At 40.4% G+C, this 18,906-nt stretch overlaps 2 protein-coding genes across 2 annotated transcripts; both read right to left on the bottom strand.

Annotated features, from left to right (window-relative positions):
- Positions 1–1,492: 1,492 nt before the first annotated feature.
- On the bottom strand, positions 1,493–17,651 carry LOC117295470 (alpha-1B adrenergic receptor-like). Its single transcript, XM_033778138.1, is given in 3 exon segments — positions 1,493–2,788; positions 2,791–3,464; positions 17,541–17,651. Coding segments are annotated over 2 exon segments (1,131 nt in total). The 5' UTR covers positions 3,395–3,464; positions 17,541–17,651; the 3' UTR covers positions 1,493–2,261.
- Positions 7,898–13,577, bottom strand: LOC117295650. Its single transcript, XM_033778358.1, has 2 exons — positions 11,700–13,577; positions 7,898–9,455 (listed from the first exon to the last, which is right to left on the bottom strand). Exons 1-2 carry the CDS (start codon positions 13,119–13,121, stop codon positions 8,406–8,408), a joined length of 2,472 nt encoding a protein of 823 aa, XP_033634249.1. The 5' UTR covers positions 13,122–13,577; the 3' UTR covers positions 7,898–8,405.
- Positions 17,652–18,906: the final 1,255 nt, after the last annotated feature.

Below are 18,906 nucleotides of genomic sequence, written 5' to 3'. Positions count from 1 at the left end.
CGAAAAGCGCCCTGAACACCTGCGTTTACCTCAAGAAACCCCGCATCCGCACTGAAACCAAACTCCATCTCGCGAGAGCTCTCATTCTCTCCAAGATGTTGTATGGCGCGTCGACATGGACAGTGTCTGTCAACAGTGGGAAAGCCATAGATGCGTTTGGCAGAACTATGTGGAGGAAACTGCTTGGTATCATATGGAGCGACTTTGTCTCGAACCAGGAACTCGAGCAAAGAATTGGCGACCGTTGGCAACTCACACAGGCCACCCTGATGAATCAACAATGGGCGTGGCTTGGTCACTTCCAACGCCACACGAACCACACAACTCTGGTCAACGGACAGCCAACCGGGTCACGATGCACCCCAGGGAGGCCTCAGTTTCGCTGGGTAGATGGCCTACGCCGTTGGACGGGCTCCACAGCAGACACTCTGGTTGACGAGGCGGCGGCCCGCTCGTCCATCCCTCCAAAGAAACAGCCGGCAAAATCTCCAATGGTGTTGCGCAGTCATAGTCGTCAAGGCGCCAGTGGCGTACGACGTTGATTGATTGATTGAGCTGGTTAAAAGTGCCTGTCTTGGAGATTGCTGTCCCTATACAGGTTTTTAATGGTAGAAAGGGTGTTTTAAATATTTTCTTCCAAACTTAAATAAATACCATCCAACATCTCCTCAGGATTCTTACAGCAACCATAGAAAGTTAGAAAAAGCATAACAAAAAAAATTGTTCCACATTCTGAACTCAACTATTATGTGCGAAAAACCTCATAGGGACTGCAATCACCCAGCACCGACTCCACGTGCGCAAACTATAGGTGCGCTCTCCAGGGTTTTTACCAAACTTTATTATTTGTTTAAGTAACAGTGTTGTAGCTAACATTAATAATTCAAGTGTGTAGCGTGAGACGTAGTATGGAATTCTTATAAAGCATTATAAACAAGGCACATATAAATATTATGATTTAAAATGTACACTATGTATGCCCATGCCACGGCTGTGCACATCGCATCGCAGGGTGCTACATAATCGGTTATCTTTACAGCGGGGACCCAACGTCAATTTAGTTTTGTGATGCCTAATTTTTACATATTGACTAAAATACGGGAAAAGTTACAGTTTTTTACCTCAATTTATAATGGAGTAATTCATGCCATATTATTTGATACATTGTCAGCGCGAAATTTGAAACACGACGTCATCGCAATTCAAATACTAATAAAGAGGAACTAGTGCGCAGGTCAGAAGGACAAACTCGATGCCGTTTAGATTGAATACCATCAAAAATCAGGATAGAACTCAGCAATCTCCTGACAAAAATTGTCAGACCACATGTGAAATGTGACGTCATTGAAATGTTAAGGATAGTGACAAGAGTGCACTCGAGGGGTATCAACCACATGACAACTTACAACAATTTAAAGCGAGGTTGGATAATTTCAAATAGTCCCCACTTTCCTAAAGAATCTATGTATTTGGAAAATTAAGGATCTTAAAATTGATATTGACCCTGCATATTTATTATAGATTCAATAATAACTATCGAACAGTTACATTTCAGAAATATCAACATTTAACAGTACTACCGTGACGAGTCAATGGCAGTAAAGTACGAAGGTCGTATAATACATAGTTCCAGACACTAATAAATACATGTATTTGAGTAAATGACAAAATGTACAAATACAGCAACGCAGACACAGGGGTTGAACCAAAGAAGAGAATAAGAGAACGGGATTGTTTAACTGTTTATAGTAGCGTGTGTGCGGCACCATATTGTAGCCCGAGCCCTAAATGTAGCCCGGACCTAAATGTAGCCCCAAACATGCCCTAAATGTAGCCCGGACCTAAATGTAGCCCCAAACATGTACATAAATGTAGCCCGGACCTAAATGTACATGAAGCTCCTGGTTGCAACACCATCTCAATCAAGTCATCAAAATAAACAATTAGGGCACTGCTTACAGCCAAAGTACACAGAAGAAGCCATTTGGAAACCACATGGTTCGTGTCACCCTTAGTAGCTATAAGATAACTGCTGGAAAATTCGTACGAAAATTCCGGGAGAACAGTTCACTCATGTATTACTTGAATGATTGTGACAATACAATTGTGTATGCTACTGGCTGGTAAACATCTGCATATAGGTCAATCATTGCTGACAACAAGTGCCATTACTCACAACTCTTAGCCCAATTAGTGACAGGTCTTCATTTGACGTTGTGACATCCTCTACAAGGTGTCCGTTCGAAGTTATGGGTATATTGCTATTGTAAGCGCATCTTCCTTAGACAGCTAGATGGTTCTGGAATCGCGTGGTACTGACATCGGAGCATGTGACGGAACACCTCCTTGAAGTGCGGGTGTTTCACCCCGTAGATGACGGGGTTTAGGGCTCTGTTGAAGACCACAAGAGTCGCCGTCCACGGGATGACCGGATCGCTGGTCGGTATTATCAGAGCGACAGCGAAAGGGGCGAAACACACGACGAAGGTGAACATGACGTAGAATAGATTCTTGGTGATCTGTACCTGTCTCTTGCTGAAGCTTCCCGCTGATTTATTGTGTAGTTGAGTGCTGCTGGCGCTTGAAGCGTTGGAAGTGTCAGCCATCTCAATTCCCTTCCCCATCATCTTTTTCACGTGGCTGGTGACGTGGCGGTAGATCTTGAAGTAACAGACGAACAGGATGATGAGTGGAATTGGGTAGAAGAGACCAGATCCCAGCTGACTAAAGAGATCGCTCGTCTCAGCCGAGGTGTCTTGAGTACAAATCTTGTACTTGTCCGAATAACCCATTTTCCGATACCAAAGAGGGGAAGGGAACAGACTAATGCTGGATAGAGCCACGTAAATACCAACATGGCTGCTATCTTCTTGGGTGTGTAGATGGCCTGGTATGTCTGCATGGATTTGGTAATGAGTACGTAGCGGTTGATGGCGATGGTGGTAAGATTCATGATGCTGCATCCAAGGGTGATGTAGTATAAAGCAGCTGACACGGAGCATACCATCTCATGCACCGGCCAGCCGTTCATGCTTAACAGCGCCACCGCAGCGAAAGGTGACGTGAGGCACGATATCAGGTCGGCCGTGGCGAGGTTGACGACGAAGGCGTTGGTTCGAGTACGGAGCTTCTTGGACAAGACAACGGCCAGAATCACCATGGTGTTCCCCACCAACCCGAAGACGGCCGCGACGCAGAAGACGCAGCCTAGAAACATTCTCTGAGTTTCATCTTCAAAACGAAAGTTTCTGCCGTCTCCTCTGGTGGTTGTTGTGCCAATCACTGTCATGTCTGATTCGGTTAATTTTTCCTGAAGTCCACTGGGTGTGGTGAAGAATACATTCATTTCTGTAGAGTTCGGAATAGCTTCATCTGAAACAATAGAGGTCTCCATGAGGATTGAGGATTGTATTAAACGTGTGGGTGTTTGGTTTGCGAATCTTGCTCGTAGAGTGGCATCCAACCTATTGGAAGAAAAAAATACCTTAGGTATTATTACAAAATAACCCCTGTTGACAAAATTGGACGACCGCCAACATAAAAGGAATACGTTTGTAAAGCAACGGCTTGTTAATCCGGAGTTCGCAGGTTCAAATTCTGCTCTTTTCAACTTTTCTAACCCAAATTTTGCCTCTTTGTTGTATTATAACTTGATTTATTGAATAACAAGTCGCATCCCCTGAAGGTGACCCCTCTGATGCTGGTTGTATGGCCTTTGGCTGGCACCCCAATTGTTTGTTTAATTACTTCGATCCCTCGAAATGTTACTTCGAGGTAAACGAGATAACATTTCCGTGGGGGAAAAAACTGATTTCAGTGTTTGTTTTACCTTTTCAATATTTGTAGAAACGGATACAAACATGTCTCTATAGTTCAGTTGGTTGAGCAAGAAGTCACTGGTTCGTTTCCCACTCTAGTAATGTTGTCATAGTTCAACCAAAAATAGATTTGTTTTTTTATTCAAAACTTCCTGAATGACAGTACATTCGTGTCTTCCATTAAACACAATTGCCCCTTTTCTTGCCAGTTTCAGAACATGCGTGTCATAAACATTCACAACCCGTTTCAGTTTATGTCCAATTCGAAAAGCTCCATTGGAACCGTTGTTAGTACGAACAACACGAAGTTCCCCTGCATGATTAAGTTACCAATAGTAGAAATTCTTCCTCGGATGGCTGTGGTAGGTATGACCCTATGTTGACCTTTATTTCCGGGTCAACCGGAAGTGGGACCTTATCTCAAGAACTGCACAACCAATGTTCAAGTTCTTTTCAGTTATAGACCCTTTGAGCTCTAAAGATTGAACTTGGATTACCTTGACCCCAAATTGACCTTTACTTCCGGGTCAACCGGAAGTGGGACCATATCTCAAGAACCATGCAACCTATCTTCAGTTTCTTTTCAATTATAGACCCCTTGAACCTTGAAAATTAAAAAGGAACAGCTCTGTGTTTGTTCACAAACACTTGATGTCTAGTTATTATTATTATTCTTTGTTTCCGCCTAAAACCCCATAGCGTTTGTACAGCGTTTTTGTTCAGGCCCCTACTCCTAAAGTATGAGGATAAAATAGTTAAATCATATATCAAATTGAAGCTTAGAACATAAGCTTTACTCTAACAAAAAAGTGTTAAAATTCTTAATTAATTAACCACGTGGTCTTCATTTGAATTTTTAATTTGTAAACTTGATGCAGTCACTTTCATGTTATTGTGAAACATTCTCTTTGGTAATACAACACAGTATGTACCTTAATGAGTTGTTGACTTTTTGAGAGGAGTCTATACTATTTTGTTTCCTACCCGCGTTCTGGACACATTACTCTGTACACGCACAAAGTACGGAGGTTTGGGATTTTCGTAAGAACGTGCGTTAAATTTGTCCTTGTTTTTCTAACCGCGTTCTGGACCAATTACTCTGTGCATGGGTTTCGTTAAAACGAACGTGCGTAATTAGATAGGGGTTTTTGACGACATCGACGTCGTCGTCAAAAACCCCCTTAAGGCATCTAATACTACATTTCAACCCTACTTAATAGTTATAGGCGTTAGCAGTTCATATTTAGTGACAATGGTAGTAAAATCATGAAACGAGAATTATTTCGCCGGATCATAATCCCCTCTGTTGATCCACATGCGAAAAACCCACCATTTTTACATCGTGCCCTTCTAGCCTAGTGGTCATCAGTCGCGACTACACATCTGACATGTGCGAGTTCGAATCTCCGTCCGAAATCAATATTTTTTTATCCCCCAAAGCTAAAAATATATTTCTTTTTGTAATATTTAAGTTTGATTCTTATCTTTATATCGATAGTGTTGCCTTTTCTTTTTCTCAAATGTTAGCCCAACAAAACCTGTGTGCATGAATGACACGATGATGTTTAAAAACACAGTAAGCGAAAAATGGTGACCATAAGCGCAGAGTTTGGTGGTTAAGAGTTCTGTGAAATCAACTTTTACTAGATCAAACATCAAACCACAGACCCCCAAAAAAATTAAAAATCGTTATTAATTAACCACGTGACCCATATTTGCATATTTAATTGTACAAGGGGACAAAGTTGTTGGAACTTCCTGTTGATGCTGACATCATAAGAACATCAGCATAAGTATTGGAATTGCACTACCTATTGAACCACTTGGAGTGTTCAAGGAGTCCAACACGTCAGTCTAGAGTCCAACTCTGATTGTAAAAAACAATTCAGGCATCATCTTCAATTTAATTTTATGCAACAAGCAAACTTATAAATTTTCTGATTTTATTTCAAAGGGTAACATAAATGGCTGCTAGCGAACGGTTTCCAACAAAAACTTCACGGTGTACGTGCACAATACTCTTTGTCACAACCAACCCATCGGGGTTGTTGTTGCAACCGAGGAAGAAACCAACACTGCAGAAATAAATTTGCACTCAAGCCATAAGAGATTATATTTACAAAATATTACAATTTATTTACAACGCAACTCTTCTGCAATCTGAATTATTTCCAGTGGCCACACCTCAAAAAACAATAAAATCAACTTCCAAAATTCACTCATTCCAAACCTTAAATTGAGTCAACCCGACTCTTAAAGTTGTGAGTTACAGTTACTGGCTTCAAGTAACCTTAACTCGCCAGTAGTTGATTCAAGTTTCTACGCCTTGATCACCTCGATCTCCAACTTCTCAATAATTTCAACAATATATCTCCGGTACTTTGCAAATTCTCAATAATGCAACAATAACTCCAATACTTTGCAACTTCTCAATAATTTCAACAATATATCTCCGGTACTTTGAAATTCTCAATAATTCAACAATAACTCCAATACTTTGCAACTTCTCAATAATTTCAACAATATATCTCCGGTACTTTGAAATTCTCAATATTTCAACAATATCTCCAATACTTTGCAACTTCTCACTAATTTCAACAATATATCTCCGGTACTTTGAAATTCTCAATAATTCAACAATATCTCCAATACTTTGCAACTTCTCAATAATTCCAACAATATATCTCCGGTACTTTGAAATTCTCAATAATTCAACAATATCTCCAATACTTTGCAACTTCTCAATAATTTCAACAATATATCTCCGGTACTTTGAAATTCTCAATAATTCAACAATATCTCCAATACTTTGCAACTTCTCAATAATTCCAACAATATATCTCCGGTACTTTGAAATTCTCAATAATGCAACAATATCTCCAATACTTTGCAACTTCTCAATAATTCCAACAATATATCTCCGGTACTTTGAAATTCTCAATAATGCAACAATATCCCCAATACTTTGCAACTTCTCAATAATTCCAACAATATATCTCCGGTACTTTGAAATTCTCAATAATGCAACAATATCTCCAATACTTTGCAACTTCTCAATAATTCCAACAATATATCTCCGGTACTTTGAAATTCTCAATAATTCAACAATATCTCCAATACTTTGCAACTTCTCAATAATTCCAACAATATCTCCGGTACTTTGAAATTCTCAATAATGCAACAATATCTCCAATACTTTGCAACTTCTCAATAATTCCAACAATATATCTCCGGTACTTTGAAGTCCTCAATAATTCAACAATATCTCCAATACTTTGCAACTTCTCAATAATTCCAACAATATTTAACAAACTGTCTACTCTAAGGCTCACACCACTCCTTAGGCTCGTTAATTCTCCTGAGTCTACAATATCAGAGTTCCTCAATGGTCGTGAGATGTGCACTGTTCATTGGATGTTCATCTGTGCATTCTGTGTTTCCAGCTCTAGAAAACACTGCCATCGGTTAAGTTCCAACTCCACTCTAGTGATGAAAATGTTGGCGTGACGGTCCCATGTGATTTATCATGTCATCAGGGGCGTCCGAGCAGTCACTCCCGGACTTTAAAAGTCGGGTGGATAAGGGCCATCTATAATAATTAAAAATGAACCAAAACTGTACAAGAACAAGGTCGCTAACATTATGGGATGGTATCGGCACGCTTTCCAATAAAACAATGAAAAATTATCAAACTTGCAATTCTCCGCTTTTGGACCAACAATCACTTTAAACAAAAATGCTTTTACAAAATGCTTTATATTGAATGAAAAATACTACTTCAATCCAATGGGTTCCTCCATAAACATAATTAAAAGTAACTTACGATTTGTCGAGCTCAGTCCTCCTCTGTGCCTCACCAGAACTTAACATCTGTGCTGTAGCAACGCAAGCAGAACTCTAAATGCATAGCCCCAACTTCCTACACATCACCCCACTCACTTCAGAACTGGTACTCTGCACATCACTTCACTTTCTCCCATTCATATACACCACCACCACTATCTACACTCAAGCATACCAGTGAAATTCTCAAGACATTCCTGAGAGCCAACACCCCAAGGAAAACAAAGGACCGCCCCTAACAAAAAACCTTTGTGCTTGCATTGCACGTTTTACTGCTGCACAGTAGCACTTGCCCACCTGTCCAAACTATTTACAACATTTCAACACAGTAGCTGTAGCAGCTGCACAGTAGCCAGTAGCGCTTGCCCCAGCAGTTGCACAGTAGCAGCTCGCGTTAGCACTATTTACAACAGCAAATCATGGCCCTATATTTTAGAGTACCACAAAATATACAAAACAACTATTACCCACTGCTTCCATTAGACAACCTGTGACAATTCCCTTCCTCCTTGGGGGAAAAAAAAATTATAGTTAATTTTTTTATGAATATACAAATACTTGGCACTTCAGGGAATATATACAAATACTTAACACTTCAGCGACAGCTCCCTGGTCTTCAACCTTCTCCTGAAATGTAAAGCACAAAGTTAAATAGCGACCTGCAAGTCAAACAAAACCATTGGTTAATACCGAAAAAAAAAAAAATATCCCAGGAACATGCCTAGCATTTTTCGGTTGTTTCACTCAAGATGAAATTCTACTTAGATAGTCTGCACCGACGTTCTCTGTACCCTTAATTGACTGTATTCTAAACCGGTAGGGTTGTAATTGCAGTGCCCATCGCATAATACGGGAATTTGAAGACTTAGCTTGGTTGAGGTATGCAAGTGGTTGATGATCAGTCTGAAGGACAAATTCAATACCGTACAAGTAAGTTTGAAACTTCTGCACTGCCCAGACAATCGCCAAACATTCTCGCTCGATGGTGGAATAAGCACACTCCCGTGGAAGAAGTTTACGGGATGCATAGGCCACTGGGAACTTCTCTCCCCCATGAGTCTGTAACAATACGGCGCCTAGGCCGATATCCGACGCATCTGTCTGAAGAATGAAAGGTTGATTAATATCAGGTAAGTGAAGTACAGGAGCTTTCACAAGGCAAGATTTTAGGGATCTAAAAGCAAATTCTTGACTGTTTTCCCATATGATGTGGTTGGGTTCTCTCTTCTTCGTCTTGTCCGTAAGTGGTGCGGCAATTGCTGAATAGTTGGGGATGAATCTTCTATAATATCCGGTTAAGCCCAGGAACGATCTTAGCTGCTTCTTGGTTTTGGGTCTGGGAGCATCTTGAACCTTGTTGACCTTTTCTGAGAGTGGTTCTAGTAAACCTTGTCCTACCCTGTGACCGAGAAATTCTAACTTGGTGTACCCAATGAGACATTTCGTGGGTCTAGCTGTGAGTCCAGCATCCTTCAATCTTCTGAGCACCTGTTCAAGTACCTTGATGTGCTCTGCCCATGTGCTGGTGTGGATCAAGATATCATCGATGAAGTTTGTGACGTTGGCTACATCTTGAAGGAGAATACGCATCATACGACTGAAAATGGCAGGGGCATTCACAAGGCCAAATGGCATCGTTTTAAACTGAAACAAGCCTTCAGGACTAATGAAACTGGTCTTTTCTTTGGTGGCTTCGCTTAGAGGAATCTGCCAGTACCCCTTACTGAGATCAATCTTGGAAAAATACTTATCTCCTGAAAGTTTACTGAAAATTTCTTCTGCATCTGGCATTGGCTCTGCATCGAACACTGTCACTCGGTTCAACCTTCTGAAATCTATACAAAAGCGTTGCGATCCATCCTTTTTGCTAACTAAGACAATCGGGGATGCATAGGGAGAGTTGGACCTTTCAATGACATCCATATCAAGCATTGCCCTGATTTCTTCGGACACTGTGTTTCGAAGGGCATGTGGTAGAGGGTAAGGCTTCGACCTAACTGGGTCTAATGTTGTTAGTTGAATGTCAAGTTCGGAAAACTTACAACGTCCTGGTAGATCCGTGAGTGCCATCTCATACTTCTTCAACAGACATTTCACCTGACGTTGTTGATCTACTGACAGTTGTGCATCAATCTGCACATCTTTGAGTGACTCTTTTGCTGTTAGAGTTGGTAGCTGCAATGACTCGTCTGCAGGTACTCGCATGTTGGAAAAGTCATCATCATCGTCAATTTCTGGCTCAATGACTGAAGTTGCTGCAACATCTAGAACACCTTCAACCTGACTTAGGAAACAACAAGATTGTACAGAACTAGTTTCAGTTAGACGTTCTACATACTGCTTAAGAAGGTTAATGTGAAAGGTTTTTAGTTTACCATTCAAGTCAATCTTGTAGTCACAACTACCCAATCTTTTGGTTACAGTGAACGGACCTTTCCAATGCATCAACAACTTGTTGTGGTCTGTTGGGAGCAACAACAATACATTGTCTCCTTCTTTGAACTGGCGAGGTCTAGATTTCCTTTCATAGTACTTCTTGTACCGCTGTGATGATTTTCTGAGTTCTTCATGGGCCAATTTACATGTGTCCTCTATACGACTCCTCAGGTCTACAACATATTCATAGGTAGTCTTCACTTCTGGATTTGTGACGTCACCTGACCAAAGTTCTCTGAGAATAGCCATTGGGCCTCTAACAGTTCTGCCATACAATAACTCAAAGGGAGCAAAACCCAAACTTGAATGAGGAGTTTCTCTATAGGCAAACAAAAGTGGGCCTATGTAGCGATCCCAGTCTTTTGGCTTCTCTGAACATAGTCGTTTTAGCATCTGTTTCAATGTCCCATTAAATCTTTCCACTAACCCGTTGCAAGATGGATGGTAGGGGGTCGTCATGAGTTGTCTAAGGGAAAGAAGTCGACTAATCTCCTTCATGAGTCCTGATGTAAATTGGGTACCCTGATCTGTCAGTATTTCCCTAGGTATCCCTACTCTGGTAAATATCTCGACAAGTGCCTCAGCTACTCGATGCGTTTCAATACTTTTGAGGGGAATTGCCTCTGGGTATCGTGTGGCGTAATCTACACAGGTAAGTATGTAACGGTTGCCTCTATCGGTAATGGGTGAAATTGGACCTACAAGGTCTACAGCTACACGTTGGAATGGTTCATCTATCAATGGCATGCGACCAAGAGGGACCCTGGTAGTTTTACCTTTTGCAATAGTTCGTTGACAGATGTCGCAAGATTGGCAATAGCGACGGACGTCGGACTGCACCCCTGGCCAAAAGAAATTCGAAAGAACTTTATCTTCTGTCTTCCTAGAACCTAAATGACCACCTAATATGGATTCATGAGCTAACTTCATTACTGATGTACGATGAGGTTGTGGAACTACCAGTTGAGTAATCAAGTCTCCACCATCTACTCTGGGACTAGAAAACTGTCTATGAATGAGCCCTTTCTTCATAAAGAAATGAGAAGAGTTTTCACCCTTACTGACTGTAGTTACCCCTGAAGCTGCAAATTCTCTTACCCTATGTAAGCTGTGATCATCTTGTTGAGCACGTCTCATTTCGTCGGCTGTGACCTCTGGTAGACTACTTGGAACCTTCAATGCTGGAAGAGGTTTATCTTCTGCTGCCTTTTGTGCTCTTGTCTGAACGGCGTGGATCTCAAGGTGGGTTGCTACTTTCTGCTCTGATGCCTGCCTCTCATCCCTCTCGTCTTCTTTATACCTCCAGTCATCATTCGGTTTGCCAGGTTCACGTGCTTCTGGAATGTTACCTACTATGACCTCATAAATAGGGTTAGTCATGCACAAGGCCTCAACAGTTCCAACATAGTATGGTGAATCAATGAAAATCTTAGCAACTGCTAACTGTTGTACGGTACCGTCAACAAGGACACAATACTTGCTTGCGCCTGTGAGCTGGTTATCTGAGACAAGACTTCTACGAACGACTACTCCTGAGCAACCTGTATCACGAAGAACTGATACACTATTGCTTCCAAGTTTACCCTTGGCTACTGGCATTACTTTTACATCTTCAACTCTGCATGCTGCACTTGTCCAAGGCAGCTTATGCCCGCACTGTAAGGTGACTATACCCTCATTAAAACAACATTGATCAAGATTTCTTTTGTCAACAATATACATACATGCAACCCGTTCAGTTTGGTTAGATGCTGCTCCGGTGTTACCCTGAGTTTGATCATTCTCCTGAGCCGCTGATGCAGAATGAGGTTGTTCATTGGCTGATGACGTCTGCACATAAAAGGAATCATCGTAGTCAACAAGTCCTGCCACTCTGGTCTGTTGAGTGTTCTTAAAACAGTTTCTCGCAAGGTGACCTGTCTTATGACAAAGAAAACATGATCTTTGTTCTCTGTTAGTGAAATTTGCAGTACTTGGCCTACTCAAATGGGGAGGTGGACCTCTTCCGCCTACTTGTCTGTCATTACTGGTTGGTTTACTCACACTGTGGAATTTCTGATTGGGTTGCTGATGTTGTTGATACTGGTATTGGTCTTTCCCTCTATTATCAGCCCTACGATTAAAAGAACCATTAGCTACATCATATCCAAATACTCCTCCTCTAGCTTCACTGTACTGCTCAGCAAGTTCAGCCACCGCCTGTATGGTCTTGGGTTGTCTTTCCTTTAAAAATAAAGATAAGTCAAGGCTACATCCATTAACAAATTGCTCTCGTAACAACAGATCCTTCACGCCATCAAAATCAAGATCTACCTTAGATAATTCAATCCACCTGTGTAAATAATTTTCAAGTCTCACAATGAATTGTTTCGGATTTTCAAATTTGTCCGGTCGGGCAGAACGAAACTTTCTTCTGAAACCCTCCTCTGTCAAATTGTATCTTTTTAACAAAGCATCCTTCAGGCTACTATATTCAGATGACTCATCAATAGACAATCTAGAGTAAACAGCGAGAGCCTTGCCTCTCAAAAGAGCGCTTAGATTCACTGCCCAGTTTGATTTTGGCCAACTTTGCACAGTCGCGTATCGCTCGAATCGCTGCAGGTAGGCATCTAATTCATCCTTTTCATCATCAAAATGCGGCAATTTAGGTGAAAATGACTTGCTACCTGTTTTCTGACCCGACATTTCTTGAGATTTCTGGACCTGTAATTTCAATTGCAACTCGGCAGTTTCTCTCTCTTCACGCTTTATCTCTAACAATTGGGCACGAGCTTCTCTCTCTTCTGCCTGTTTCTCTTTCCGCTCTATTGTCACACGCTCTTGTCCTTCACTCACAAATGTTCTCAAGTCCTCCCCTTCTAAACTCAACTCTTTTCCCAACTTCACTAACCTGTTCAGATCCATTTTGCTTGGATCGCGGCCACGCGCACACGCTGCGAGCTTGACTGTAGTGGCACGGAGAGGAGTGAGCCCGAACAGATCTAGAACAAGAAAACTTATAAGAACTGTTAATAAATGCATTTAACAATCAACAGTAAGGCAGTACAATAACTTAATTCTGCGTCTTCCTTTCTCCTCAATTTAAATATTGTCTTCCCGGACAAGCCCCCAAAATGTCACAACCAACCCATCGGGGTTGTTGTTGCAACCGAGGAAGAAACCAACACTGCAGAAATAAATTTGCACTCAAGCCATTAGAGATTATATTTACAAAATATTACAATTTATTTACAACGCAACTCTTCTGCAATCTGAATTATTTCCAGTGGCCACACCTCAAAAAACAATAAATTCAACTTCCAAAATTCACTCATTCCAAACCTTAAATTGAGTCAACCCGACTCTTAAACTTGTGAGTTACAGTTACTGGCTTCAAGTAACCTTAACTCGCCAGTAGTTGATTCAAGTTTCTACGCCTTGATCACCTCGATCTCCAACTTCTCAATAATTTCAACAATATATCTCCGGTACTTTGCAAATTCTCAATAATGCAACAATATCTCCAATACTTTGCAACTTCTCAATAATTTCAACAATATATCTCCGGTACTTTGAAATTCTCAATAATTCAACAATAACTCCAATACTTTGCAACTTCTCAATAATTTCAACAATATATCTCCGGTACTTTGAAATTCTCAATATTTCAACAATATCTCCAATACTTTGCAACTTCTCACTAATTTCAACAATATATCTCCGGTACTTTGAAATTCTCAATAATTCAACAATATCTCCAATACTTTGCAACTTCTCAATAATTCCAACAATATATCTCCGGTACTTTGAAATTCTCAATATTTCAACAATATCTCCAATACTTTGCAACTTCTCACTAATTTCAACAATATATCTCCGGTACTTTGAAATTCTCAATAATTCAACAATATCTCCAATACTTTGCAACTTCTCAATAATTCCAACAATATATCTCCGGTACTTTGAAATTCTCAATAATTCAACAATATCTCCAATACTTTGCAACTTCTCAATAGTTCCAACAATATATCTCCGGTACTTTGAAGTCCTCAATAATTCAACAATATCTCCAATACTTTGCAACTTCTCAATAATTCCAACAATATTTAACAAACTGTCTACTCTAAGGCTCACACCACTCCTTAGGCTCGTTAATTCTCCTGAGTCTACAATATCAGAGTTCCTCAATGGTCGTGAGAAGTGCACTGTTCATTGGATGTTCATCTGTGCATTCTGTGTTTCCAGCTCTAGAAAACCCTGCCATCGGTTAAGTTCCAACTCCACTCTAGTGATGAAAACGTTGGCGTGACGGTCCCATGTGATTTATCATGTCATCAGGGGCGTCCGAGCAGTCACTCCCGGACTTTAAAAGTCGGGTGGATAAGGGCCATCTATAATAATTAAAAATGAACCAAAACTGTACAAGAACAAGGTCGCTAACATTATGGGATGGTATCGGCACGCTTTCCAATAAAACAATGAAAAATTATCAAACTTGCAATTCTCCGCTTTTGGACCAACAATCACTTTAAACAAAAATGCTTTTACAAAATGCTTTATATTGAATGAAAAATACTACTTCAATCCAATGGGTTCCTCCATAAACATAATTAAACGTAACTTACGATTTGTCGAGCTCAGTCCTCCTCTGTGCCTCACCAGAACTTAACATCTGTGCTGTAGCAACGCAAGCAGAACTCTAAATGCATAGCCCCAACTTCCTACACATCACCCCACTCACTTCAGAACTGGTACTCTGCACATCACTTCACTTTCTCCCATTCATATACACCACCACCACTATCTACACTCAAGCATACCAGTGAAATTCTCAAGACATTCCTGAGAGCCAACACCCCAAGGAAAACAAAGGACCGCCCCTAACAAAAAACCTTTGTGCTTGCATTGCACGTTTTACTGCTGCACAGTAGCACTTGCCCACCTGTCCAAACTATTTACAACATTTCAACACAGTAGCTGTAGCAGCTGCACAGTAGCCAGTAGCGCTTGCCCCAGCAGTTGCACAGTAGCAGCTCGCGTTAGCACTATTTACAACAGCAAATCATGGCCCTTTATTTTAGAGTACCACAAAATATACAAAACAACTATTACCCACTGCTTCCATTAGACAACCTGTGACACTCTTACTGGCATTAAGCATTTACCTCTAGATAATAAATCAAGCATTCAGTTCAAAATGATAAAAGTTTGTTATTGCCACATTATTCAGCGAACCATGAATCATACACAGCTACTATTCACAAGAAAATCTATGTGTGGAGGGTAACAGACAGCACACAATGGAACCGGAGTTTAACAATGACAATACCAAAAGTGCAATCGTCAGCCCTTGAAGTTTATTATACATAAGGCTGATGGTGATCAAAAGGATAAAAGTATGTTATCGCCACATTATTCAGCGAACCATGAATCATACACAGCTACTATTCACAAGAAAATCTATGTGTGGAGGGTAACAGACAGCACACAATGGAACCGGAGTTTAACAATGACAATACAAAAAGTGCAATCGTCAGCCCTTGAAGTTTATTATACATGGGGCTGATGGTGATCAAAAGGATAAAAGTCTGCTGTCGATACAACCGCCCACTTATGTTCAACGTACCATGAATTACGGACCATATGCACAAAATAAAATATTCAAAAGAATATCCATAAAATAGATTTCTCTGGTGTATAAACTGATGTCCCAGCCATGGGATTTTCGTGTGTTTTTGCTGGATTCCTCGCTCTCCTCGTCTCTAATGGATAACAATGGTATATTTTGACATGTTTTTTTTCCCAGCAAGAGTTGTGGGGCCCATTTTCTCCAGTATTTATTTTTATCACACAACTAGTGTTCCCTTTTATGTTTTATTATGATGTTGGGTATTTTGTTTATCTGTTCCATTTAAATATATGGTTAAGTTTTATTTTACGCTAACTGTTTTTGTGTTTGTTCTTCCTGTAATTTTGAATTGTTTTGCCGCTACATAAGATTACACCCACTAAATAGAATTGCTTACATTGCTTTCTTCGTTTGAAAAAAAAGGGGGGGGGGGGGTCCGTACTCGTTAAGGTTTGCTTTTTATGGGCCCCTCCATCCCCTACATGTGATTTGCATTGATTTTTTGTTTTTGTTTTCTATTATTGTACGATTGCATTTGCTTGTAATAAATTATTTAATACCTTCTGTGTAGACTAAGCAAGTCTCGCGCGAATTTAAACTTGCGAGACCATTATGTTCCAAACCTTATGGAGTTTTACGTGGGACATTTTTGTCCGTCCATTATTTTAGTTTAACGTAGTTTATGACCATGAATATTATAAATATTGTTGGAAATGTAATACTAGTTAACAAAACGTATACAAGTAAAATCCTTTCAACAAAAGAAATCCTACTTTAGGGATGTCGACTTCCCGAGATAAATTATCACAGGAAGACGACATCCTAATTTTAGGATGTTGACTTCCCGAGATAAATTATCACAGCAAGACGACATCCTACTTTTGGGATATCGACATTCCGAGATAAATTATCACAGGAAGACGACATTCTTCTTTTAGAATGTCGACTTCCCGAGATAAATTATCACAGGAAGATGACAACTGACGTTTAGGCTGTCGACATACCGAGATAAATTATCACAGCAAGACGACATCCTACTTTTAGGATGTCGACATCCCAAGATAAATTATCACAGGAAGACGACATCCTACTTTTAGGATGTCAACATTCCGAGATCATTTATCACATGATGACGACATTCTTCTTTAATAATGTCGACTGTTTGTAGTTATAAGACTCCTTGGGGGATAGGAGAAAAACTTGGAAAAACCGTGACCTCAATTTGACCTCTACTTCCGGGTCAACAAAAATTGGACGACCACCAACATCAAAGGAATACGTTTGTAAAGCGACGGCTTGTTAATCCGGAGTTCGCAGGTTCAAATTCTGCTCTGTTCGACTTTTCTAACCCAAATTTTTCCCCTGACGGTGATCCCTCTGATGCTGGTTGTATGGCCTTTGGCTGGCACCCCAACTTTTTGTTTAATTACTTCGATCCCTGTAAATGTTACTTCGAGGTAAACGAGATAACATTTCCGTGGGGGGAAAAAACTGATTTCAGTGTTTGTTTTACCTTTTCAATATTTGTAGAAACGGATACAAACATGTCTCTATAGTTCAGTTGGTTGAGCAAGAAGTCACTGGTTCGTTTCCCACTCTAGTAATGTTGTCATAGTTCAACCAAAAATAGATTTGTTTTTTTATTCAAAACTTCCTGAATGACAGTACATTCGTGTCTTCCATTAAACAAAATTGCCCCTTTTCTTGCCAGTTTCAGAACATGCGTGTCATAAACATTCACAACCCGTTTCAGTTTATGTCCAATTCGAAAAGCTCCATTGGAACCGTCGTTAGTACGAACAACACGAAGTTCCCCTGCATGATTAACTTACCAATAGTATAAATTCTTCCTCGGATGGCTGTGAGTTTAAGGTTGCTGCATGGTCTAAGCCGAGATTAACTTCCAATCCGGCTGTACAGTGTGTAAGCTCGCATTTCTGAGAGTCCTTGGCTTCACAACGAGAAAACAACATACATCAAAGTCGAAAAAAATTAAAATAACACTGAAACTTCCTCTTTGTCTTTTCTCTCTATCCGGTTCATTTATGATGTCACCATTGGCCGTTATTCAAAAGCCGGTGACCCACGAACCATTCATACGCTGTGTGTGACGTCACACCACGTACCGAAGCTCTGTACACAGTGTATTGGGTCGATCGTGTGCGTGAATTTTATATCATTGAGTGCGGAATAACATCGGACGCTATATAGGCTGCATTTTTTTCAAAAAAAAAAAACAAAAAAAAAAACAGCGAAAATGTCCGATAGCAGCGAGTTTGGGAAAACCACAGTATAGATGAGGAAAAGGCATTTCCGGGAGGCACTTCAGAGGAAAGTGAGGGCTCTAGCGATGAGGGGAGCTCACCAGAAGTGTTAGGAAGAAAGAGTACGTGGCGTTGCCGTTGATGAGCCATACCGGTTTGAGCCATTTGCGGTACCTGCAGTTAACCAGTCCGGGGACGCTGATCGTCAGGCCGAAGACGATGAGCCAAACCCTGATGATCGACGGCTAAAGACGGACTGGTAAGGCCACAAAATGATTCATGAATTATACTGAATGATGCCTCGTTTGATCAGTTTATTTCTGCTGCCAAATAGTTGAAGGCTATCCTTGACTAAATTAAAACATGAACGAACATGATGGACAAGGTTTATTTGTTACCTCCATTCACGTTACATTGTATAATACATGTATGTGGACAACACATGCACTTAGTCAGTAGAAATGTGAGGGGAGGGGTACTTTTGTCTTGCGTTTTATAACTTATTGGCAAAATTCATACAGTATCAATTTAAGCTGATATTGTAGTTAAGCTATGTTGTTGTTTTTCTCCACCAAGTAGTAACTGCGTGGTGGTTGACACATGTGCATCTACACAAATATCTCACAGCATTCATTACATACATGTACAATGTATGTAACTGTTACTTTGGATTATGATTGCCTTCTGGCATGGGTACAGTTTTAAAGCAATTCAGGTACACACCTACAATATCGACACTTCACCATGCAAACCACAATTGTTTTGTTAATAATTTTGTATGAATTATTTTGTTTTGTTTTACAGAAAATATTGCAATGTTGAATATCAGCAAGTGGTGAGCTTGGGACTATCTTGGCCGTTCAACCGCTGCCACTGACATCATGTTTGATGGCAGCAACACGAAGGACTTTTCCAAACCCTGATGTACAGAACG

Source organism: Asterias rubens, chromosome 10 (assembly GCF_902459465.1).
Source record: "Asterias rubens chromosome 10, eAstRub1.3, whole genome shotgun sequence".
NCBI classification, from domain to species: Eukaryota; Metazoa; Echinodermata; class Asteroidea; order Forcipulatida; family Asteriidae; genus Asterias; species Asterias rubens.
Note: the sequence above shows the minus strand (reverse complement) of the source record. Positions and strands in the feature narration are given on the sequence as shown.

Excerpts from the sequence above, each read along its gene's own strand:
- LOC117295650 (XM_033778358.1), bottom strand. The coding sequence starts at position 13,121 with ATGCATTTATTAACAGTTCTTATAAGTTTTCTTGTTCTAGATCTGTTC. Across the intron at positions 9,456-11,699 it reads GCAGAGTTGAAGATGTAAAA|CCAATGCCAGATGCAGAAGA; the intron begins GTAATGCCAGTA and ends TTCGATGCAGAG.